General features: G+C 44.7%; 1 protein-coding gene across 1 annotated transcript; it reads right to left on the reverse strand.

The window, feature by feature from the left end:
* Positions 1–221: 221 nt before the first annotated feature.
* LOC140273960 (trypsin I-P1-like) lies at positions 222–17,405 on the reverse strand. Its single transcript, XM_072369620.1, has 6 exons — positions 17,318–17,405; positions 11,180–11,200; positions 9,780–9,951; positions 9,426–9,694; positions 5,027–5,166; positions 222–531 (listed from the first exon to the last, which is right to left on the reverse strand). Exons 1-6 carry the CDS (start codon positions 17,370–17,372, stop codon positions 235–237), a joined length of 954 nt encoding a protein of 317 aa, XP_072225721.1. The 5' UTR covers positions 17,373–17,405; the 3' UTR covers positions 222–234.
* Positions 17,406–20,887: the final 3,482 nt, after the last annotated feature.

Genomic DNA, 20,887 nt, shown 5'->3' on the forward strand with positions numbered 1-20,887 from the left:
CAGAATCCAGCTCCATATCAGCAGGTATTAGTCTGATTCATTATCAATGAAAACAGACGTTTCCTGGATACTTATGGCTCTGATTCTTGTTAAACTATTAAAAGACATGAAATTAGAGTCATTTTTTGATTCCATGAGCAGAATTTTGCTTGTTTTAGAAAGAATGAACCTAAAAATAAATGTTTGCAGATAATGACTCAAAGTCTGTGTTTTTATCTGAGCTCATTCGAATCCTCATGAGAGGACAAAGAGGCAAAAGACGACCGGTGGGATGGACAGCAGCAGAGGGATGGAGAAGGAGAAGCCGTGTGCCCTTCCTGTGGTTAAACTGCCTGAACTGGAGGACGTCCCGAAGGTGACGAAGCCCGGCTGGTTGCTGCTGATCTGGCTGTTGATCCAGGACTGGAACTCCGACACTCGAGCGTAAACTCCTGGGAAGCCCGGCTCAGCGCAGCCTCTTCCAAAACTCACCACTCCAGACTGAACCCATCTGGTGTCATTTCTACTCACCAACGGGCCCCCAGAGTCCCCCTGCACACATCAGACATGGAAACCAGGGAAATCAGTGACCAGGATCCATCCTCTGACTCTCACATAAAACAGGTTTCTGCCTTCTTCCACCTTCGTAATATCATTAAAATCAGGACCATCCAGAGAAGCTGCTCCATGCATCTGTTCCTTCAGGACTGAACTACTGTAATTCTTTATTATTGTTCTGTCCCACAGATTCTCTGAAAAGCCTCCAGCTGATCCAAAACCCTGCAGCCAGAGTTCTGATGAGATCTAACAGCAGAGATCATGTTTCTCCAGCTTTAGCTTCTCTTCATTGGCTCCCTGTTAGATTCAGGATAGAATTTAAGATTCTTCTCCTCACATATAAAGCTCTTAATGACCGAGCTCCATCACATCTTAAAGATCTCACAGTTGGATATTTCCCCAACAGAGCACTTTGCTCTCAGGCTGCAGGTTTCCTTGTGGTTCCCAGAGTTTCTAAAAGCAGAATGGGAGGCAGAGCCTTCAGTTATCAGGCCCCTAAAAGCAGAATGGGAGGCAGAGCCTTCAGTTATCAGGCCCCTAAAAGCAGAATGGGAGGCAGAGCCTTCAGTTATCAGGCCCCTAAAAGCAGAATGGGAGGCAGAGCCTTCAGTTATCAGGCCCCTAAAAGCAGAATGGGAGGCAGAGCCTTCAGTTATCAGGCCCCTAAAAGCAGAATGGGAGGCAGAGCCTTCAGTTATCAGGCCCCTAAAAGCAGAATGGGAGGCAGAGCCTTCAGTTATCAGGCCCCTAAAAGCAGAACGGGAGGCAGAGCCTTCAGTTATCAGGCCCCTAAAAGCAGAACGGGAGGCAGAGCCTTCAGTTATCAGGCCCCTAAAAGCAGAACGGGAGGCAGAGCCTTCAGTTATCAGGCCCCTAAAAGCAGAACAGGAGGCAGAGCCTTCAGTTATCAGGCCCCTAAAAGCAGAACGGGAGGCAGAGCCTTCAGTTATCAGGCCCCTAAAAGCAGAATGGGAGGCAGAGCCTTCAGTTATCAGGCCCCTAAAAGCAGAATGGGAGGCAGAGCCTTCAGTTATCAGGCCCCTAAAAGCAGAACGGGAGGCAGAGCCTTCAGTTATCAGGCCCCTAAAAGCAGAATGGGAGGCAGAGCCTTCAGTTATCAGGCCCCTAAAAGCAGAATGGGAGGCAGAGCCTTCAGTTATCAGGCCCCTAAAAGCAGAATGGGAGGCAGAGCCTTCAGTTATCAGGCCCCTAAAAGCAGAATGGGAGGCAGAGCCTTCAGTTATCAGGCCCCTAAAAGCAGAATGGGAGGCAGAGCCTTCAGTTATCAGGCCCCTAAAAGCAGAATGGGAGGCAGAGCCTTCAGTTATCAGGCCCCTAAAAGCAGAATGGGAGGCAGAGCCTTCAGTTATCAGGCCCCTAAAAGCAGAATGGGAGGCAGAGCCTTCAGTTATCAGGCCCCTAAAAGCAGAATGGGAGGCAGAGCCTTCAGTTATCAGGCCCCTAAAAGCAGAATGGGAGGCAGAGCCTTCAGTTATCAGGCCCCTAAAAGCAGAACAGGAGGCAGAGCCTTCAGTTATCAGGCCCCTAAAAGCAGAACGGGAGGCAGAGCCTTCAGTTATCAGGCCCCTAAAAGCAGAATGGGAGGCAGAGCCTTCAGTTATCAGGCCCCTAAAAGCAGAATGGGAGGCAGAGCCTTCAGTTATCAGGCCCCTAAAAGCAGAATGGGAGGCAGAGCCTTCAGTTATCAGGCCCCTAAAAGCAGAATGGGAGGCAGAGCCTTCAGTTATCAGGCCCCTAAAAGCAGAATGGGAGGCAGAGCCTTCAGTTATCAGGCCCCTAAAAGCAGAAAGGGAGGCAGAGCCTTCAGTTATCAGGCCCCTAAAAGCAGAATGGGAGGCAGAGCCTTCAGTTATCAGGCCCCTAAAAGCAGAACGGGAGGCAGAGCCTTCAGTTATCAGGCCCCTAAAAGCAGAACGGGAGGCAGAGCCTTCAGTTATCAGGCCCCTAAAAGCAGAATGGGAGGCAGAGCCTTCAGTTATCAGGCCCCTAAAAGCAGAAAGGGAGGCAGAGCCTTCAGTTATCAGGCCCCTAAAAGCAGAACAGGAGGCAGAGCCTTCAGTTATCAGGCCCCTAAAAGCAGAACGGGAGGCAGAGCCTTCAGTTATCAGGCCCCTAAAAGCAGAATGGGAGGCAGAGCCTTCAGTTATCAGGCCCCTAAAAGCAGAATGGGAGGCAGAGCCTTCAGTTATCAGGCCCCTAAAAGCAGAAAGGGAGGCAGAGCCTTCAGTTATCAGGCCCCTAAAAGCAGAACGGAAGGCAGAGCCTTCAGTTATCAGGCCCCTAAAAGCAGAACGGGAGGCAGAGCCTTCAGTTATCAGGCCCCTAAAAGCAGAATGGGAGGCAGAGCCTTCAGTTATCAGGCCCCTAAAAGCAGAATGGGAGGCAGAGCCTTCAGTTATCAGGCCCCTAAAAGCAGAATGGGAGGCAGAGCCTTCAGTTATCAGGCCCCTAAAAGCAGAAAGGGAGGCAGAGCCTTCAGTTATCAGGCCCCTAAAAGCAGAACAGGAGGCAGAGCCTTCAGTTATCAGGCCCCTAAAAGCAGAACGGGAGGCAGAGCCTTCAGTTATCAGGCCCCTAAAAGCAGAACGGGAGGCAGAGCCTTCAGTTATCAGGCCCCTAAAAGCAGAATTGGAGGCAGAGCCTTCAGTTATCAGGCCCCTAAAAGCAGAATGGGAGGCAGAGCCTTCAGTTATCAGGCCCCTAAAAGCAGAATGGGAGGCAGAGCCTTCAGTTATCAGGCCCCTAAAAGCAGAATGGGAGGCAGAGCCTTCAGTTATCAGGCCCCTAAAAGCAGAATGGGAGGCAGAGCCTTCAGTTATCAGGCCCCTAAAAGCAGAATGGGAGGCAGAGCCTTCAGTTATCAGGCCCCTAAAAGCAGAATGGGAGGCAGAGCCTTCAGTTATCAGGCCCCTAAAAGCAGAATGGGAGGCAGAGTCTTCAGTTATCAGGCCCCTAAAAGCAGAACAAGAGGCAGAGCCTTCAGTTATCAGGCCCCTAAAAGCAGAACGGGAGGCAGAGCCTTCAGTTATCAGGCCCCTAAAAGCAGAATGGGAGGCAGAGCCTTCAGTTATCAGGCCCCTAAAAGCAGAATGGGAGGCAGAGCCTTCAGTTATCAGGCCCCTAAAAGCAGAATGGGAGGCAGAGCCTTCAGTTATCAGGCCCCTAAAAGCAGAAAGGGAGGCAGAGCCTTCAGTTATCAGGCCCCTAAAAGCAGAACAGGAGGCAGAGCCTTCAGTTATCAGGCCCCTAAAAGCAGAACGGGAGGCAGAGCCTTCAGTTATCAGGCCCCTAAAAGCAGAATGGGAGGCAGAGCCTTCAGTTATCAGGCCCCTAAAAGCAGAATTGGAGGCAGAGCCTTCAGTTATCAGGCCCCTAAAAGCAGAATGGGAGGCAGAGCCTTCAGTTATCAGGCCCCTAAAAGCAGAATGGGAGGCAGAGCCTTCAGTTATCAGGCCCCTAAAAGCAGAATGGGAGGCAGAGCCTTCAGTTATCAGGCCCCTAAAAGCAGAATGGGAGGCAGAGCCTTCAGTTATCAGGCCCCTAAAAGCAGAATGGGAGGCAGAGCCTTCAATTATCAGGCCCCTAAAAGCAGAATGGGAGGCAGAGCCTTCAGTTATCAGGCCCCTCTCTGTGGAACCAGCTGCCAGTTTGGCTTCAGGAAGCAGACACCCTCTCTACCTTTAAGATCAGGCTGAAACTTTCCTTTCTGATAAAGCTTATAGTTAGGGATGGCTCAGGTGACCCTGAAACATCCCATAGTTCTGCTGCTATGGGCCCAGCCTGCTGGGGGAGCTCCCATGATGCACCTCTCCTCCCTCTGACATCATTGCTGTCATTAACTTGTGTTTCTCTCTCTCAGCAGGTGTCTCTGGCCTGGTGTTACGCTGCTTGTTGTCCCCTCTTTCCTGTCCTCTCAGCCCCAGCTGGTCCAGGCAGATGGACCCTTCCTGGTTCTGGTTCTGATGGAGGTTTCTTCCTGGTTCTGGTTCTGATGGAGGTTTCTTCCTGTTAAAAGGGAGTTTTTTCTCTCCACAGTCGCCTCGTGCAGCTCAGGATCAGAGAGAAGTTTCAATTCTGTTGGTTTCCTGAGCTGGGAAACTGTTTTAATCAGTTCTGTATGAACTGGACTAATTTGGAATTTGATTAATTGGATTTGTTTGGATTATAATTGGCTTGAATTGGACTGAATCTTTGAAGCGCCTTGAGATGACATTTGTTGTAATTTGGTGTTATATAAACCAAATCGAATCTAATCGAATCGAATCGAATTGAAAGACACTGATAAAGCCATCTCTCGGCCAGTGTTTGGTAAATCGAACCATGCCGTCATCTTCCACCTCCCAAAATATAAACAAAAGGCCAAAAGGGACGCCGGAAATGGTAAAACGCTGGACCAGCCAATCAGAAGCCACACCGAACCAGAACCAGAACCCCAGGGAGAACATGAAGCCGTGGCAGACAGACTCACCTGACAGGAGTCCTTTCCTCCCTCAGTCAGACCAGCACAGATCATGTTGCTCGTGATTATGCTGTATGCAGCGTTGCACCGAGTGTTGGACCAGACCGGAACATCCACCTCCTGCAGCCTCTGGGGGGAGGGAAGGGAAACTGAGACAGAACCGACACGTTAATGAGGCCTGAATCCATGAACTTACAAAGCACATCTAATGTTTCTGTTTCTGTATTTATCAGACGCTTTTATCCAAAGCGACTTACAAATGAAGATATAACAGCTTTATAAAAAGCTAACAATAAGCTCCATAGAAGGAACCCAGGAGTCCGACTCTGTCAGAGGGGACAGAGTAGAGATAGGGTGCAGGCATAGAAGGAAGTGCAGAAAGATAAAGAGCAGAGATAGAGGGGGGAGGGAAGTACAAGGTAAGTGCTGGGATAGGAGATGCTCTCTGAAGAGCTGGGTTTTCAGGAGCTTCTTGAAGATAGACAGGGACGCCCCTGTTCTGGTAGCGCTCGGTAGGTCATTCCACCATCGTGGGACGACACATGAACAGAGTTTGGATTGTCTTAGGCGTGGTGTAGGAGCTGCTAGACGACAATCCTGGGACCAACGGAGGGACCCAGTTGGGACAGAAGCCTTTGCAAGAGCATTCAAGTAGATGGAGCCGTTCCATTAAGCTCTTTGTAGCTAACATCAGGGACTTGGATCTGATGCGGGCGGCTAAGGGCAGCCAGAGGAGCTCAATGAACAGAGGGGGGACGTGTTCTTTTAGGCTGATCCAAGACCAGACGCACCGCCGCGTTCTGGACCATCTGCAGAGGTTTCACAGGCTGGAGACCAGTTAGGAAACCAGTTAAATCTGATGCAGGCGGCTAAGGGCAGCCAGAGGAGCTCAATGAACAGAGGGGGGACGTGTGTTAATGACGAGAAGAAACTACCTTTTTGATTATCTAAGTTGGAGGATCTGTCGACAAACCAATGAAAACAGATCTCATTTAGGTCAGGATCTGTAAATGTTCCAGCAGAACTCGTGAAATGATCCCAATTCGCACCCGATTTACAGAAATTAGTTTTTCAGAACGTCCAGGAGAAAGAGCATAAATTGGTGAAAACAATAGACTTTCCTCCACCTCAAAACCTGCCCCAGTGATCTTAGTTCATGCAGACAGATGAAGGTACGACCAACAGAGGGTTTTAACTGTAACCATGGTGACCAGTAAACACAGCGCCCAGGATGATGATGGTCGCCTGGTAAGAAGAATGTATTTCAGATGAAACCGGGATCGTTGACCAACCTTAACTCAGTGACCGAAACCCAACCAGGAAGTGACAAAAGTGCGCCGTCATGCAAAGGCTGAGGGTTGGAGGCGTTAGCTCCTCATTATCAGAACATTGCTGCTTCTACGTCAAACGATGACGTCTGTTTGAATTCTTCTGAGGGAGGCACTTCTTTGCAGGACACTGGCATGAGTCATACTGAGGAATTGGCCTCTTCTATCATTTCACTGAGGACTCGTAAAACCAGCTCCACCTGCAGCAGGTTGTTTCCCAACAGCTGACAAACCTTCAAGAAGTGAAGACGTGTCCAAAGTTTCGCAACATGTTGGCACACATAACTGATATCTATTTGGTCTGATGAGGGTTAGAACGCGTCTCCTAACTGGTCTCCTAACTGGTTTCCTAACTGGTCTCCTAACTGGTCTCCTAACTGGTCTCCTAACTGGTTTCCTAACTGGTCTCCTAACTGGTTTCCTAACTGGTTTCCTAACTGGTCTCCTAACTGGTTTCCTAACTGGTCTCCTAACTGGTTTCCTAACTGGTTTCCTAACTGGTTTCCTAACTGGTCTCCTAACTGGTTTCCTAACTGGTCTCCTAACTGGTTTCCTAACTGGTTTCCTAACTGGTCTCCTAACTGGTCTCCTAACTGGTTTCCTAACTGGTCTCCTAACTGTTTTCCTAACTGGTCTCCTAACTGGTCTCCTAACTGGTTTCCTAACTGGTTTCCTAACTGGTCTCCTAACTGGTCTCCTAACTGGTTTCCTAACTGGTCTCCTAACTGGTCTCCTAACTGGTTTCCTAACTGGTTTCCTAACTGGTCTCCTAACTGGTTTCCTAACTGGTCTCCTAACTGGTTTCCTAACTGGTCTCCTAACTGGTCTCCTAACTGGTCTCCTAACTGGTTTCCTAACTGGTCTCCTAACTGGTTTCCTAACTGGTCTCCTAACTGGTTTCCTAACTGGTTTCCTAACTGGTCTCCTAACTGGTTTCCTAACTGGTTTCCTAACTGGTCTCCTAACTGGTCTCCTAACTGGTTTCCTAACTGGTCTCCTAACTGGTCTCCTAACTGGTCTCCTAACTGGTTTCCTAACTGGTTTCCTAACTGGTCTCCTAACTGGTTTCCTAACTGGTTTCCTAACTGGTCTCCTAACTGGTTTCCTAACTGGTCTCCTAACTGGTTTCCTAACTGGTCTCCTAACTGGTCTCCTAACTGGTTTCCTAACTGGTCTCCTAACTGGTTTCCTAACTGGTTTCCTAACTGGTCTCCTAACTGGTCTCCTAACTGGTCTCCTAACTGGTCTCCTAACTGGTTTCCTAACTGGTCTCCTAACTGGTTTCCTAACTGGTCTCCTAACTGGTTTCCTAACTGGTCTCCTAACTGGTCTCCTAACTGGTTTCCTAACTGGTCTCCTAACTGGTTTCCTAACTGGTTTCCTAACTGGTCTCCTAACTGGTCTCCTAACTGGTCTCCTAACTGGTCTCCTAACTGGTTTCCTAACTGGTCTCCTAACTGGTCTCCTAACTTGGCGTGGTGACATCATCAGCTGCACCTGATGGACGTCAGTATGGAGACGGATGCATCCGAGGTGAGTCGGTTCTTTGTTAGCAGTCTGTCTGTGAGTTATCTTTTAAATTAATATTTTCATTCCTCTGCAGTATGCCTGACCAGCTTTCTCCCGTGTGTTTATAGGAGAGAATAAACGGCTAAAAAAAACCCAACGCCGGGTATCATCAGAGGGAATTGAACCAGTACCAAGGACTGGTTACACATGCACTGCTTAAAAATGATTTTTCTTTTCATTTCTTTTCATAATTTGATCCATTTTGTTTGGGTTATTCTGATAAAAACACACATAGTGGGCCTAAGGGTTGTATAATGCAGCCCAGGTGGCCTCCCTTAGCTCCTCCCCAGGATGTGTGACTTTATAAAGGCTGAAAATGGCTCCATTCAGCCTGTTGCTGAGCAGTTACCTGATGAAGGTGGTGAGTAGGGTCCCCATCCTGTCTGTGGGTGTAATTAAAATCTGACTTCTCACTAACCTGTTGTGCTTTGTCTTTCAGGTTTAGCTGCTGCTGTTCTTAGTTTGTTCTGTTCTACAGTTTTTGGCTTGTTTCCCTTTGTTCTGTTTTGTGTATTTCTTTGTTTATCCAGTTTAGTTTAAGTGTTTTTGTCCCATTTACATTTGTAATATTGTTTTATGGATTAAGTTGCTGGTTTTGTTAACTCTTTGTTTGTTCCTTTGAGCTTCAGCGCGGCCTGATTGTCATCAGGTGGGAGGCTGGGCGCCGTGGGGGGGGCTCACTTCCTGTTTTGCATGCAAGTAGACACTGGGGTACATCTAGTGTGGCTGTAGTGGTTTCTTTTTGGGTTTTAGCATTGTTATAATCTGCCTTTTAGCTTCCTTTTTGTTAATAAAAATAATTTTCCAAAGGTATCTTGTGTTTAACCCTTTTCTTTTTCTACAGGAGCAGTTAATAGATTTGTTTTATTTACGTTCCTGTCCCTGCCTCCTCAGTCACGACCCTGTGTCCTTCTACATATTTGTATTCCAGTTGTTATATCTCGGGGTGCAGGTCCCCAGGTGGCGTTGTTGGCCCATACAGCTCCTTATTTTACCCGCTCCTCGCCACAGATGCACATAACTTACAGGTTGTAATGCAACAGAACAGGCTGGACCCTCACTGAAGGCTCAGAACAGACATTTCACGGTTTGATTTCAGGACATTTTCTGCTTTTTCCCTCATCTTCAGTCCTTGTTCCTGAACATTTTCAGTGTTTTTTCTTTGTTCAGCCACTTAACTCTGACCTTTGAACCATTCAGGCAGAAAAAAGGCTCCTAACTCAAGGGATGAACCAGTGTTGTGTCGACACAGAACAGACAACTTAGCAAAGAAGCCATTTTAAACTGGATCTTTAGGCACTTTGTCACAAAGACACATCATTTGTTCCCATTTCTTTAGCTGCATCTATGAAAAACAGCAAAGAAAACACAGTTTGACAGACAGAAAATAGGATTTCTGCAGCAACAAGGTGATTCCCAAAGAGCTATTAGCTGAAAACTTGGTGTGCAGTGATTTCAGAAGATATGAGACTTCAGTAAAGTCTGTGACAGCAGGATAGAAGAATCCTCACCTCCATCCCCTGTGTTTCCCCAGCCGGTCACCCAGCTGTTCTGCCCATCGGAGAAGACGCTGCCTTCTGCAGCCAGACACACGGGCCTGATGTGGTCCGTGAACTCCACCGTGTCGGACAGCTGCAGCAGGGCGATGTCGTTGTCACTGGTGTCGTCATTGTAGCTGGGATGCCTGATGATCTGGGACACGGACCGGGACACCTCGTTGGGATTCAGGCTTTGCTGGGTGTCCCGTCCGAGGTAGACGCGCAGATTAAAAGTGCTGGTGCTGAGAAAACCAAACCTCAGGGTTACAAACGGGAAAGATGAAAAGATGTGCATGATTCCAGGCAGGTGATGGGGTCAGAACTCACGAGGAAAAACAGTGGGCAGCTGTCAGGACCCACTGGTTGTTGATCAGGGACCCTCCACAGAAATGTGAGCTCCTGTGCAGACTGGCCTGCCAGGGCCACGACCCGGCAGGAGCGTCCTCGCCGCCCACGATCCTCGTGTCGGTCTTTGTGTTGAGCGGAGCGGTGCCACAGACTGCAGGCAAGTACAGACAAATGAAGCCGCTGCCAGGTTGGTCTGCCTGAGCTGCTCAGCTGTTTCTGAAGAACAGCTGAGCAGCCGTTTCAGACCGGATGATGTCAACAAAAATCAGCTGACGGCAGATTAAAGCTCAGATATAAGGAGTCTCATGTGTCCTGAATGTTTGTGCAAACACACAAAACAAAGATGTACTCGTCTGAGGGAGTTTTCTGAGGTTCAGGTCATAAGTAAGTGAACAGGATGAAGTGTGAGTGCGAGTTGAGGAAAAACCTCAGAACATGACAGGACCTGTTGAGCTGTGTCATTAACCCTCTGAAGTAGCTTTAGTTTCCATTACAAACTAAATCTAAAGTATTAATATCCTTGATACTGCTGCCTGATAAGTGACTGCATGCAGCTTCAGTTTCTTTCATGCAGCTGAGACAACAGAATCTGAGTTAAATGGACAGTTTAGAGCGTTTTTGGACCTGTGGAAGCTGGATAAAAAGCCAGGACCTGTTGAGCTGTGTCATTAACCCTCTGAAGTAACTTTAGTTTCCATTACAAACTAAATCTAAAGTATTCTGAGAGGATGAGGCCCTGATACTGCTGCCTGATAAGTGACTGCATGCAGCTTCACTTTGTCTTTCATGCAGCTGAGACAACAGAAACTGAGTTAAATGGACAGTTTAGAGCGTTTTTGGACCTGTGGAAGCTGGATAAAAAGCCAGGACCTGTTGAGCTGTGTCATTAACCCTCTGAAGTAACTTTAGTTTGCGTTTCAAACTAAATCTAAAGTATTAATATCCTTGATACTGCTGCCTGATAAGTGACTGCATGCAGCTTCAGTTTCTTTCATGCAGCTGGGACAACAGAAACTGAGTTAAATGGACAGTTTAGAGCGTTTTTGGACCTGTGGAAGCTGGATAAAAAGCCAGGACCTGTTGAGCTGTGTCATTAACCCTCTGAAGTAACTTTAGTTTGCGTTTCAAACTAAATCTAAAGTATTAATATCCTTGATACTGCTGCCTGATAAGTGACTGCATGCAGCTTCAGTTTCTTTCATGCAGCTGGGACAACAGAAACTGAGTTAAATGGACAGTTTAGAGCGTTTTTGGACCTGTGGAAGCTGGATAAAAAGCCAGGATCTGTGGAGTTTTCTGGTAAAGTTCAACCAAACTTTGAGTTTTACTTTTTTTAAATATTAAGTTGAATTTTTGTTGGTAAAAGAAAGAAAACTCACCATCCAGCTGTGCGTCACTTCCTGCAGGAGAGAAAGAAAAGAGAGTTTAGAAGTATTTTCAGCCTCGTTTCTGAGGACCCAACTAACAGGTTTCTGTTTACCAGCTTATTTATTTCTCCATCATGTGAGGTGTCAGCTGAGGAATTTGTGGCCAAACAAAAGATCAAATCTTCTACGTGTTCGTCCGCTTCCAAGAAAACATTTCAGGTATGAAATGAGGTCATATGTATGCTGCCCATTAAAGCAGGTAAACTCAGAGCTGGCTGGATATTTCTTCTTCTGATAAACAGAACAGCTGCTGCATAACATGTTTAAATGTGATCCTACTTAAGAATAGTAATAAATCCTGTTCTACTCCAGATCAGTGGGAGAAACTTTGTCTTTCTCACATAAACATGAAGAACTTCAGATGATTTTAAAGCGCATGTTGAATATTAAACATGTGGTTCTTCAGAAAACACTTTAAAGTTTATTATTTTTCAGACGTTAACTTAGTTTACATTTGAATTTGGTTTCATATTTAAATGATTTCAGAGGAAATATGAATCTCACGGATGTAACGAGGTCTCAGGGTTCGTGTCCCAGGAGAAAAACCCAGATTTATTTATTTCTTTGTTTATTTTGTGCTTCATACAAAATCCTCGTTTCTTCCTGTTTCCCTCCAAGCAGCCAGACTTCCTGTAACCTTTAAAGTGTCCTGATCAACAGTTCTGCAGCTTTCTGTGACCTTTAAAGTGTCCTGATCAACAGTTCTGCAGCTTTCTGAAACCTTTAAAGTGTCCTGATCAACAGTTCTGCAGCTTTCTGAAACCTTTAAAGTGTCCTGATCAACAGTTCTGCAGCTTTCTGAAACCTTTAAAGTGTCCTGATCAACAGTTCTGCAGCTTTCTGAAACCTTTAAAGTGTCCTGATCAACAGTTCTGCAGCTTTCTGTAACCTTTAAAGTGTCCTGATCAATAGTTCTGCAGCTTTCTGTAACCTTTAAAGTGTCCTGATCAACAGTTCTGCAGCTTTCTGTGACCTTTAAAGTGTCCTGATCAATAGTTCTGCAGCTTTCTGAAACCTTTAAAGTGTCCTGATCAACAGTTCTGCAGCTTTCTGAAACCTTTAAAGTGTCCTGATCAACAGTTCTGCAGCTTTCTGAAACCTTTAAAGTGTCCTGATCAACAGTTCTGCAGCTTTCTGAAACCTTTAAAGTGTCCTGATCAACAGTTCTGCAGCTTTCTGTAACCTTTAAAGTGTCCTGATCAACAGTTCTGCAGCTTTCTGTGACCTTTAAAGTGTCCTGATCAATAGTTCTACAGCTTTCTGTAACCTTTAAAGTGTCCTGATCAACAGTTCTGCAGCTTTCTGTGACCTTTAAAGTGTCCTGATCAACAGTTCTGCAGCTTTCTGAAACCTTTAAAGTGTCCTGATCAACGGTTCTGCAGCTTTCTGAAACCTTTAAAGTGTCCTGATCAACAGTTCTGCAGCTTTCTGAAACCTTTAAAGTGTCCTGATCAACAGTTCTGCAGCTTTCTGTGACCTTTAAAGTGTCCTGATCAACAGTTCTGCAGCTTTCTGAAACCTTTAAAGTGTCCTGATCAACAGTTCTGCAGCTTTCTGAAGCCTTTAAAGTGTCCTGATCAATAGTTCTGCAGCTTTCTGAAACCTTTAAAGTGTCCTGATCAACAGTTCTGCAGCTTTCTGAAACCTTTAAAGTGTCCTGATCAACAGTTCTGCAGCTTTCTGAAACCTTTAAAGTGTCCTGATCAACAGTTCTGCAGCTTTCTGAAACCTTTAAAGTGTCCTGATCAATAGTTCTGCAGCTTTCTGAAACCTTTAAAGTGTCCTGATCAACAGTTCTGCAGCTTTCTGAAACCTTTAAAGTGTCCTGATCAACAGTTCTGCAGCTTTCTGAAACCTTTAAAGTGTCCTGATCAACAGTTCTGCAGCTTTCTGAAACCTTTAAAGTGTCCTGATCAACAGTTCTGCAGCTTTCTGAAACCTTTAAAGTGTCCTGATCAACAGTTCTGCAGCTTTCTGAAACCTTTAAAGTGTCCTGATCAACAGTTCTGCAGCTTTCTGAAACCTTTAAAGTGTCCTGATCAACAGTTCTGCAGCTTTCTGTAACCTTTAAAGTGTCCTGATCAACAGTTCTGCAGCTTTCTGAAACCTTTAAAGTGTCCTGATCAACAGTTCTGCAGCTTTCTGTAGCCTTTAAAGTGTCCTGATCAACAGTTCTGCAGCTTTCTGAGACCTTTAAAGTGTCCTGATCAATAGTTCTGCAGCTTTCTGAAACCTTTAAAGTGTCCTGATCAACAGTTCTGCAGCTTTCTGAAGCCTTTAAAGTGTCCTGATCAACAGTTCTGCAGCTTTCTGAGACCTTTAAAGTGTCCTGATCAATAGTTCTGCAGCTTTCTGAAACCTTTAAAGTGTCCTGATCAACAGTTCTGCAGCTTTCTGAAACCTTTAAAGTGTCCTGATCAACAGTTCTGCAGCTTTCTGAAGCCTTTAAAGTGTCCTGATCAACAGTTCTGCAGCTTTCTGAAACCTTTAAAGTGTCCTGATCAATAGTTCTGCAGCTTTCTGAAACCTTTAAAGTGTCCTGATCAACAGTTCTGCAGCTTTCTGAAGCCTTTAAAGTGTCCTGATCAACAGTTCTGCAGCTTTCTGAGACCTTTAAAGTGTCCTGATCAATAGTTCTGCAGCTTTCTGAAACCTTTAAAGTGTCCTGATCAACAGTTCTGCAGCTTTCTGAAACCTTTAAAGTGTCCTGATCAACAGTTCTGCAGCTTTCTGAAGCCTTTAAAGTGTCCTGATCAACAGTTCTGCAGCTTTCTGAAACCTTTAAAGTGTCCTGATCAATAGTTCTGCAGCTTTCTGAAGCCTTTAAAGTGTCCTGATCAACAGTTCTGCAGCTTTCTGAAGCTCTTTCACAGTTTTTCTTTGGACATTTTCTGCTTTTTCCCTCATCTTCAGTCCTTGCACCTGAGCATTTTCAGAGGAATGTGTTTTTTCTTTGTTCAGCCACTTAACTCTGACCTTTGACCCATTCAGGCAGAAAAAAGCCTCCTAACTCAAGGGATGAACCAGTGTTGTGTCGACACAGAACAGACAACTTAGCAAAGAAGCCATTTTAAACTGGATCTTTAGGCTCTTTGTTACCAGCAGCCTGTCACAAAGACACATCATTTGTTCCCATTTCTTTAGCTGCATCTATGAAAAACAGCAAAGAAAACACAGTTTGACAGACAGAAAATAGGATTTCTGCAGCAACAAGGTGATTCCCAAAGAGCTATTAGCTGAAAACTTGGCATATCTCAGCATGGTGTGCAGTGTGTCCTTAAAACATTTGAGGAAACTGGACAAGTGGAGGACAAAAGAAGAAGTGTCAGGCCTAAAAAACTATCTACAGCAGATGAACAGGATCTGAAAGTGATGTCCTTAAGAAAGAGGAAAAAATCCAGCTGTGACCTGACAGGACCTGAGAGATGCATCTGGACCTTCAGCTGATCCATCTACTGTTGGCCCAAGCCTCATCAGAAATGGTCTCCATGGAAGGGTGGCTGTCAAGAAGCCGTTCTTAAGGAAGGGAAACAGGGAGAAAAGGCTGAGCTGTGCCAAATGACACAAGAAGTGGACTGAAAATCAGTGGCAACAGGTCTTATGGAGGGATGAATCCTCCCCAGAGCCCGGACCTCAACATTATTGAAGCAGTGTGGGATCATCTGACAGAGAACGGAACAAAAGGCAGCCCACATCCAAAGAAGAGCTTTGGGATGTCCTTCAAGAAGCCTGGAGAACTATTCCTGAAGACTCCTTAAAGAAATGACAGAAAGCTTGTCTCAGAGGGTTCAGGCTGTGTTGGAGAATAAAGGAGCTCAGACCAGAGATTCACTTTAAAGCTGCTGAGAACTGATAAAAACTCTGTTTCTGCCTCAGATTCTGGGTTTATGTTCAGGTTTGAACATGTTTCAGTGAATCTCTGCAGCTGCTTCCTGTTTTTATGGAAATAAATAAAGAAACTAGAGCTGATCAGGACTTTTACTGTGATGAACTGTACAATCAGGGGAGTTTTAGCATTAATTTGAATCAGGATTCCTACATCATATACAAACCAAAGCAAAAACAAATAGAACATGGTCTGTGGCTTTCATAAATCACCATGTCTGCCACAAAGAGGATGCATTCATGCATAAGTACAGTCATGGATTTGCATTTTCACCTTATTTACATCTTAGTAAGAAACCAGTTTGGAATATTAGAAAAACACCAGGAGGCACAGAAGAAGAAAGCACCTCAAAATGAGCTCAAACACAGGAGATATGATGAAAAAATGGCATCTCTCTCAGTTTTATTCCAGTTTAGCTAAAGTTTCCACTTCAGCTGAGCTCAAAGACGTTTGAGTGACATTTTGTGGAGTAAATAAGTTTGTAACGATGTGTTAAATCAGTAAAACACCAATCAAATTAAGTTATTTATCAGAATTTAGTTTTTAATGAAACCAGGACCCCTCAGATTTAACTTGTGACCCTTTAAAGGAGCCGACTGACCTCTGACCTCTGACAGCTGTTCAGTATCTGTGGGATCTTCCAATCCGCTGAGTCACAAAGACTTTCAGCGGCACAAAGGGTCAAACTGGTTCTCCCAGTTTTTTATAGAGACAAATGTTTGATGCAGAAAAGGTCCAATGAGCTCATGGTCTGACTCACGAGCTGTTTTTGTTGTTGTGATGGAACAAAAATAGCTCAGAAATTCATTCTGATCACATGAACACTGTCAGTAAAAAGGACTCTGCTTCCACCTCTGCTGAGGATCTTAAACGGAGATTAAATACTCGATAAAGAGCAGCTCAAACCCTGAGAATCTTAATGAGAGTCTGAGCTTGATGCAGATTCATTAATCAAACTGTGACCTGGTCCAATGTGTCGCCTGACTGTAATCCCACACCTTTAGGGAGGAAGACCTGCTCAAACTCTATCTTTGAGTGAATCTTTTCAGGAATTTCTGTAACACCAGAAACTGCATCTCAGTTTTTTACAGTTTAAATGACAAACAGATTTTACAGAATGCAACTAAACCTTCATCTGTGTTCGTTAAACTGTTTTAAGCTCAACAGACACGAGTCCAAAGGGTTTATTTCAGCTTCATCGTGTGAATTTAACGCAGAAACACGAGAAAGCTCCATCAGAGAATCATCAATAAGTTAAAGAAGACAATAAGAAAAAACACATTCCTCTGAAAATGCTCAGGAACGAGGACTGAAGATGAGGGAAAAAGCAGAAAAAGTCCAAAGAAAAACTGTGAAATCTTTCTCAGGGGAAGAACTTTGGTCTTTCAGCATCTACGGAGCGTCATTTAAAGACAGCTGATGGGAAACAAGACGCCTTTCAGCGAGTTGCTGCATCAGATTCTTCATTTTTTGTTATGTCTGGAAACCGTAAAGTTGGACGGATAAAGAACGAACTGAATAACGATGAAAACAACCGACTGAACGACAGATTTAGAGTTTTATGGACGCCTGACAGGTGTCAGGGCGCCGTCCCTTCAGGGAAGCATGGGGCGGCAGCATCATGCTGTGGCACTTTCATCTGTTTCAGCCAAAGTTTTCAAACCAAACCAGGTTTTCTTTGCTTTTTTATCACCTTTTCTCCCTAATTAGTTAAAAAACTCTGGATTTCTGATTCCTGAATCTTTTGTTTGTCGCGTTTTTTGTTTTTCTGGAGAGCAGCTGTCAGATTAACAAACAGGATTCACCTCTGAAATGTGGTAGAAATAGCTTTAAAGTGAACCCTTCTCTGCCCTGCCTCTCACCCAGTCACAGCGGGGATGGGCTCCAGACCATTTTAGGGTCATTTTTCACATTTTTAGGATATATTATTGATTTTCCCTTTTCAGCTGTCCCAGTTGTCTTGTTCTATTGTTAAAATAACCAAAGAAGAAGAACTTGACTGAGCAGGACACGATGTGCATCACAAACTGACTTTTCTAGATTTTCATGTTCAGCTTCGCCGTGGAGAATCAAAGATAAACAAGTGTGGCAGTTTTAGCCCGATTGAACCTGACCAAACATAGAAAATGACTTACCTGAATGTGCCAGAACTAGAAAAAGTGGTTTTCACTGCCTCATGGAGATAAATAAGGAGCAGGACTCACCTGTCGCTACCAGGGCCAGCAGCAGGACTCCGTAAGTGAACAGTCTGACCCTCATGATGCGATTCTCTGTGACTGGAGTCTGATCGCTCAGCGCTTTATGAGGGAGTGACTCTCTGTAACCTGCCTTCCTGTCAACTACCGTCAACCTCATGAAGCCACACCTTCATGCCAGAAACTCACCTCTCTGCAAACCCAAGCCAAAGGCCGGCAGGTGGGGCCTGAAATATGGAGATAAAAACACTGTTTGATGAAACTTAGCTCAGATTTGGAGGTATTCAGGCAGACTGAAGGAATAAATCACAGATTTCTATCAACAGCCCGGGAACAGTTGAGCAACAGCTATTCAGGATTAGTTCACCCTTTAAGCAGGTAATTCTGGGTGTGTCATGTGGAAGCTGCTGCTGTCAGACGCTGTCAGTGAGAGGGAAGAAGGAACTGCAACAGCTGCTTCTGCACAGTTTATCACAGACAGAATGATGAAGAGGAGGGAAGTGGAGAGACTGAGAGGAGGATCATTTTCTGATGTCATGCAAGAACAGACAAAACCTTTTTATACAGAAAATAAGAATAAACTGTGGTGGAGCTTCTCCTAAATGGTGATGATTCCACTTCTGGTCATTCAGTGGACTTGTTCAGATGCAGTTTGCTGGTGGCTGGTGGCTGGATGACAGGTTCCTGTAGCCAGAGGGAAGTATCGATGGCAGTTATGCTCACTGTTCTTTAGATATGCCAACAGAGATAATAAGACTGAAAGAAAATCCCTTTATAAACATCCAGCAAAGCAAATAAGACTCTTCAGGGAGAAGACGAGTCAGCGGAGTCAGCTCCAGAGAGAGTAAGACAGCGGCTTCATCACGAGCTGCAAGCTGTGAACTCTAAGATGAGAAAGATGAGGCTTAGTTTAAAGATACCAAAGCAGCTCTGGGAGAAGAAATGTGAGGAGAAGCTTTGGAGAAACTCGTGATTTCCTCCTCAGGAGGAACTGGACGAGAGGTGGAAAGTCTGAGCTGATTGGATGGTGCCTCAAAAAGCAAGATGGCCGCCCTCCCAGAAACAGTCTCATTGGACCACAGAGTTCACAGATTCTACAAACACAATTATTAATGGTTACGGCCTGCTTCGACATCTTCGGGTGGACAACAGTCCAGATGTCGTTCATCTGAGGTTATACTTTCTTCTTTTTAAAATCTGGAAGTATTTTATGTCCGTTTACATCAAACCTTTGAGGTGAAAGACGGGTTTACTTCCGTTTTCACGTGATTCCTCGACCTGTTGTGGGTTTTCTTTAAAGAATCCAGTACAGAGACTAAAGAATCCAGTACAGAGAGCAAAGAATCCAGTGCAGAGAGTAAAGAATCCAGTGCAGAGAGTAAAGAATCCAGTGCAGAGAGTAAAGAATCCAGTGCAGAGAGTAAAGAATCCAGTGCAGAGAGTAAATAATCCAGTGCAGAGAGTAAAGAATCCAGTGCAGAGAGTAAAGAATCCAGTGCAGAGAGTAAAGAATCCAGTGCAGAGAGTAAAGAATCCAGTGCAGAGAGTAAAGAATCCAGTGCAGAGAGTAAAGAATCCAGTGCAGAGAGTAAATAATCCAGTGCAGAGACTAAAGAATCCAGTACAGAGAGTAAAGAATCCAGTGCAGAGAGTAAAGAATCCAGTACAGAGAGTAAAGAATCCAGTGCAGAGAGTAAAGAATCCAGTGCAGAGAATAAAGAATCCAGTGCAGAGAGCAAAGAATCCAGTACAGAGAGTAAAGAATCCAGTACAGAGAGTAAAGAATCCAGTACAGAGAGCAAAGAATCCAGTACAGAGAGCAAAGAATCCAGTACAGAGAGCAAAGAATCCAGTACAGAGAGTAAAGAATCCAGTACAGAGAGCAAAGAATCCAGTACAGAGAGCAAAGAATCCAGTACAGAGAGTAAAGAATCCAGTACAGAGAGTAAAGAATCCAGTACAGAGAGTAAAGAATCCAGTGCAGAGAGTAAAGAATCCAGTGCAGAGAGTAAAGAATCCAGTGCAGAGAATAAAGAATCCAGTACAGAGAGTAAAGAATCCAGTGCAGAGAGTAAAGAATCCAGTACAGAGAGTAAATAATCCAGTACAGAGAATAAAGAATCCAGTGCAGAGAGTAAAGAATCCAGTGCAGAGAGTAAAGAATCCAGTGCAGAGAATAAAGAATCCAGTACAGAGAGTAAAGAATCCAGTGCAGAGAGTAAAGAATCCAGTACAGAGAGTAAATAATCCAGTACAGAGAATAAAGAATCCAGTGCAGAGAGTAAAGAATCCAGTACAGAGAGTAAAGAATCCAGTACAGAGAGTAAAGAATCCAGTGCAGAGAATAAAGAATCCAGTGCAGAGAGTAAAGAATCCAGTGCAGAGAGTAAAGAATCCAGTGCAGAGAATAAAGAATCCAGTGCAGAGAGTAAAGAATCCAGTGCAGAGAGTAAAGAATCCAGTACAGAGAGTAAAGAATCCAGTGCAGAGAGTAAAGAATCCAGTGCAGAGAATAAAGAATCCAGTGCAGAGAATAAAGAATCCAGTGCAGAGAGTAAAGAATCCAGTACAGAGAGTAAAGAATCCAGTGCAGAGAGTAAAGAATCCAGTGCAGAGAGTAAAGAATCCAGTGCAGAGAGTAAAGAATCCAGTACAGAGAGTAAAGAATCCAGTACAGAGAGCAAAGAATCCAGTACAGAGAGTAAAGAATCCAGTACAGAGAGTAAAGAATCCAGTACAGAGAGTAAAGAATCCAGTGCAGAGAGTAAAGAATCCAGTGCAGAGAGTAAAGAATCCAGTGCAGAGAATAAAGAATCCAGTACAGAGAGTAAAGAATCCAGTGCAGAGAGTAAAGAATCCAGTACAGAGAGTAAATAATCCAGTACAGAGAATAAAGAATCCAGTGCAGAGAGTAAAGAATCCAGTGCAGAGAGTAAAGAATCCAGTGCAGAGAATAAAGAATCCAGTACAGAGAGTAAAGAATCCAGTGCAGAGAGTAAAGAATCCAGTACAGAGAGTAAATAATCCAGTACAGAGAATAAAGAATCCAGTGCAGAGAGTAAAGAATCCAGTACAGAGAGTAAAGAATCCAGTACAGAGAGTAAAGAATCCAGTGCAGAGAATAAAGAATCCAGTGCAGAGAGTAAAGAATCCAGTGCAGAGAGTAAAGAATCCAGTGCAGAGAATAAAGAATCCAGTGCAGAGAGTAAAGAATCCAGTGCAGAGAGTAAAGAATCCAGTACAGAGAGTAAAGAATCCAGTGCAGAGAGTAAAGAATCCAGTGCAGAGAATAAAGAATCCAGTGCAGAGAATAAAGAATCCAGTGCAGAGAGTAAAGAATCCAGTACAGAGAGTAAAGAATCCAGTGCAGAGAGTAAAGAATCCAGTGCAGAGAGTAAAGAATCCAGTGCAGAGAGTAAAGAATCCAGTACAGAGAGTAAAGAATCCAGTACAGAGAGCAAAGAATCCAGTACAGAGAGTAAAGAATCCAGTACAGAGAGTAAAGAATCCAGTACAGAGAGCAAAGAATCCAGTACAGAGAGTAAAGAATCCAGTGCAGAGAGTAAAGAATCCAGTACA

This window comes from Leuresthes tenuis, unplaced genomic scaffold (assembly GCF_036924035.1).
Source record: "Leuresthes tenuis unplaced genomic scaffold, fLeuTen1.0.hap1 SCAF_17, whole genome shotgun sequence".
In the NCBI taxonomy this organism is placed as follows: domain Eukaryota; kingdom Metazoa; phylum Chordata; class Actinopteri; order Atheriniformes; family Atherinopsidae; genus Leuresthes; species Leuresthes tenuis.

Excerpts from the sequence above, each read along its gene's own strand:
- LOC140273960 (XM_072369620.1), bottom strand. The coding sequence starts at position 17,372 with ATGAGGGTCAGACTGTTCACTTACGGAGTCCTGCTGCTGGCCCTGGTA. Across the intron at positions 9,695-9,779 it reads GCTGCCCACTGTTTTTCCTC|CACCAGCACTTTTAATCTGC; the intron begins GTGAGTTCTGAC and ends TGGTTTTCTCAG. Across the intron at positions 5,167-9,425 it reads GGGAAACACAGGGGATGGAG|TTTCCCTTCCCTCCCCCCAG; the intron begins GTGAGGATTCTT and ends GTTCTGTCTCAG.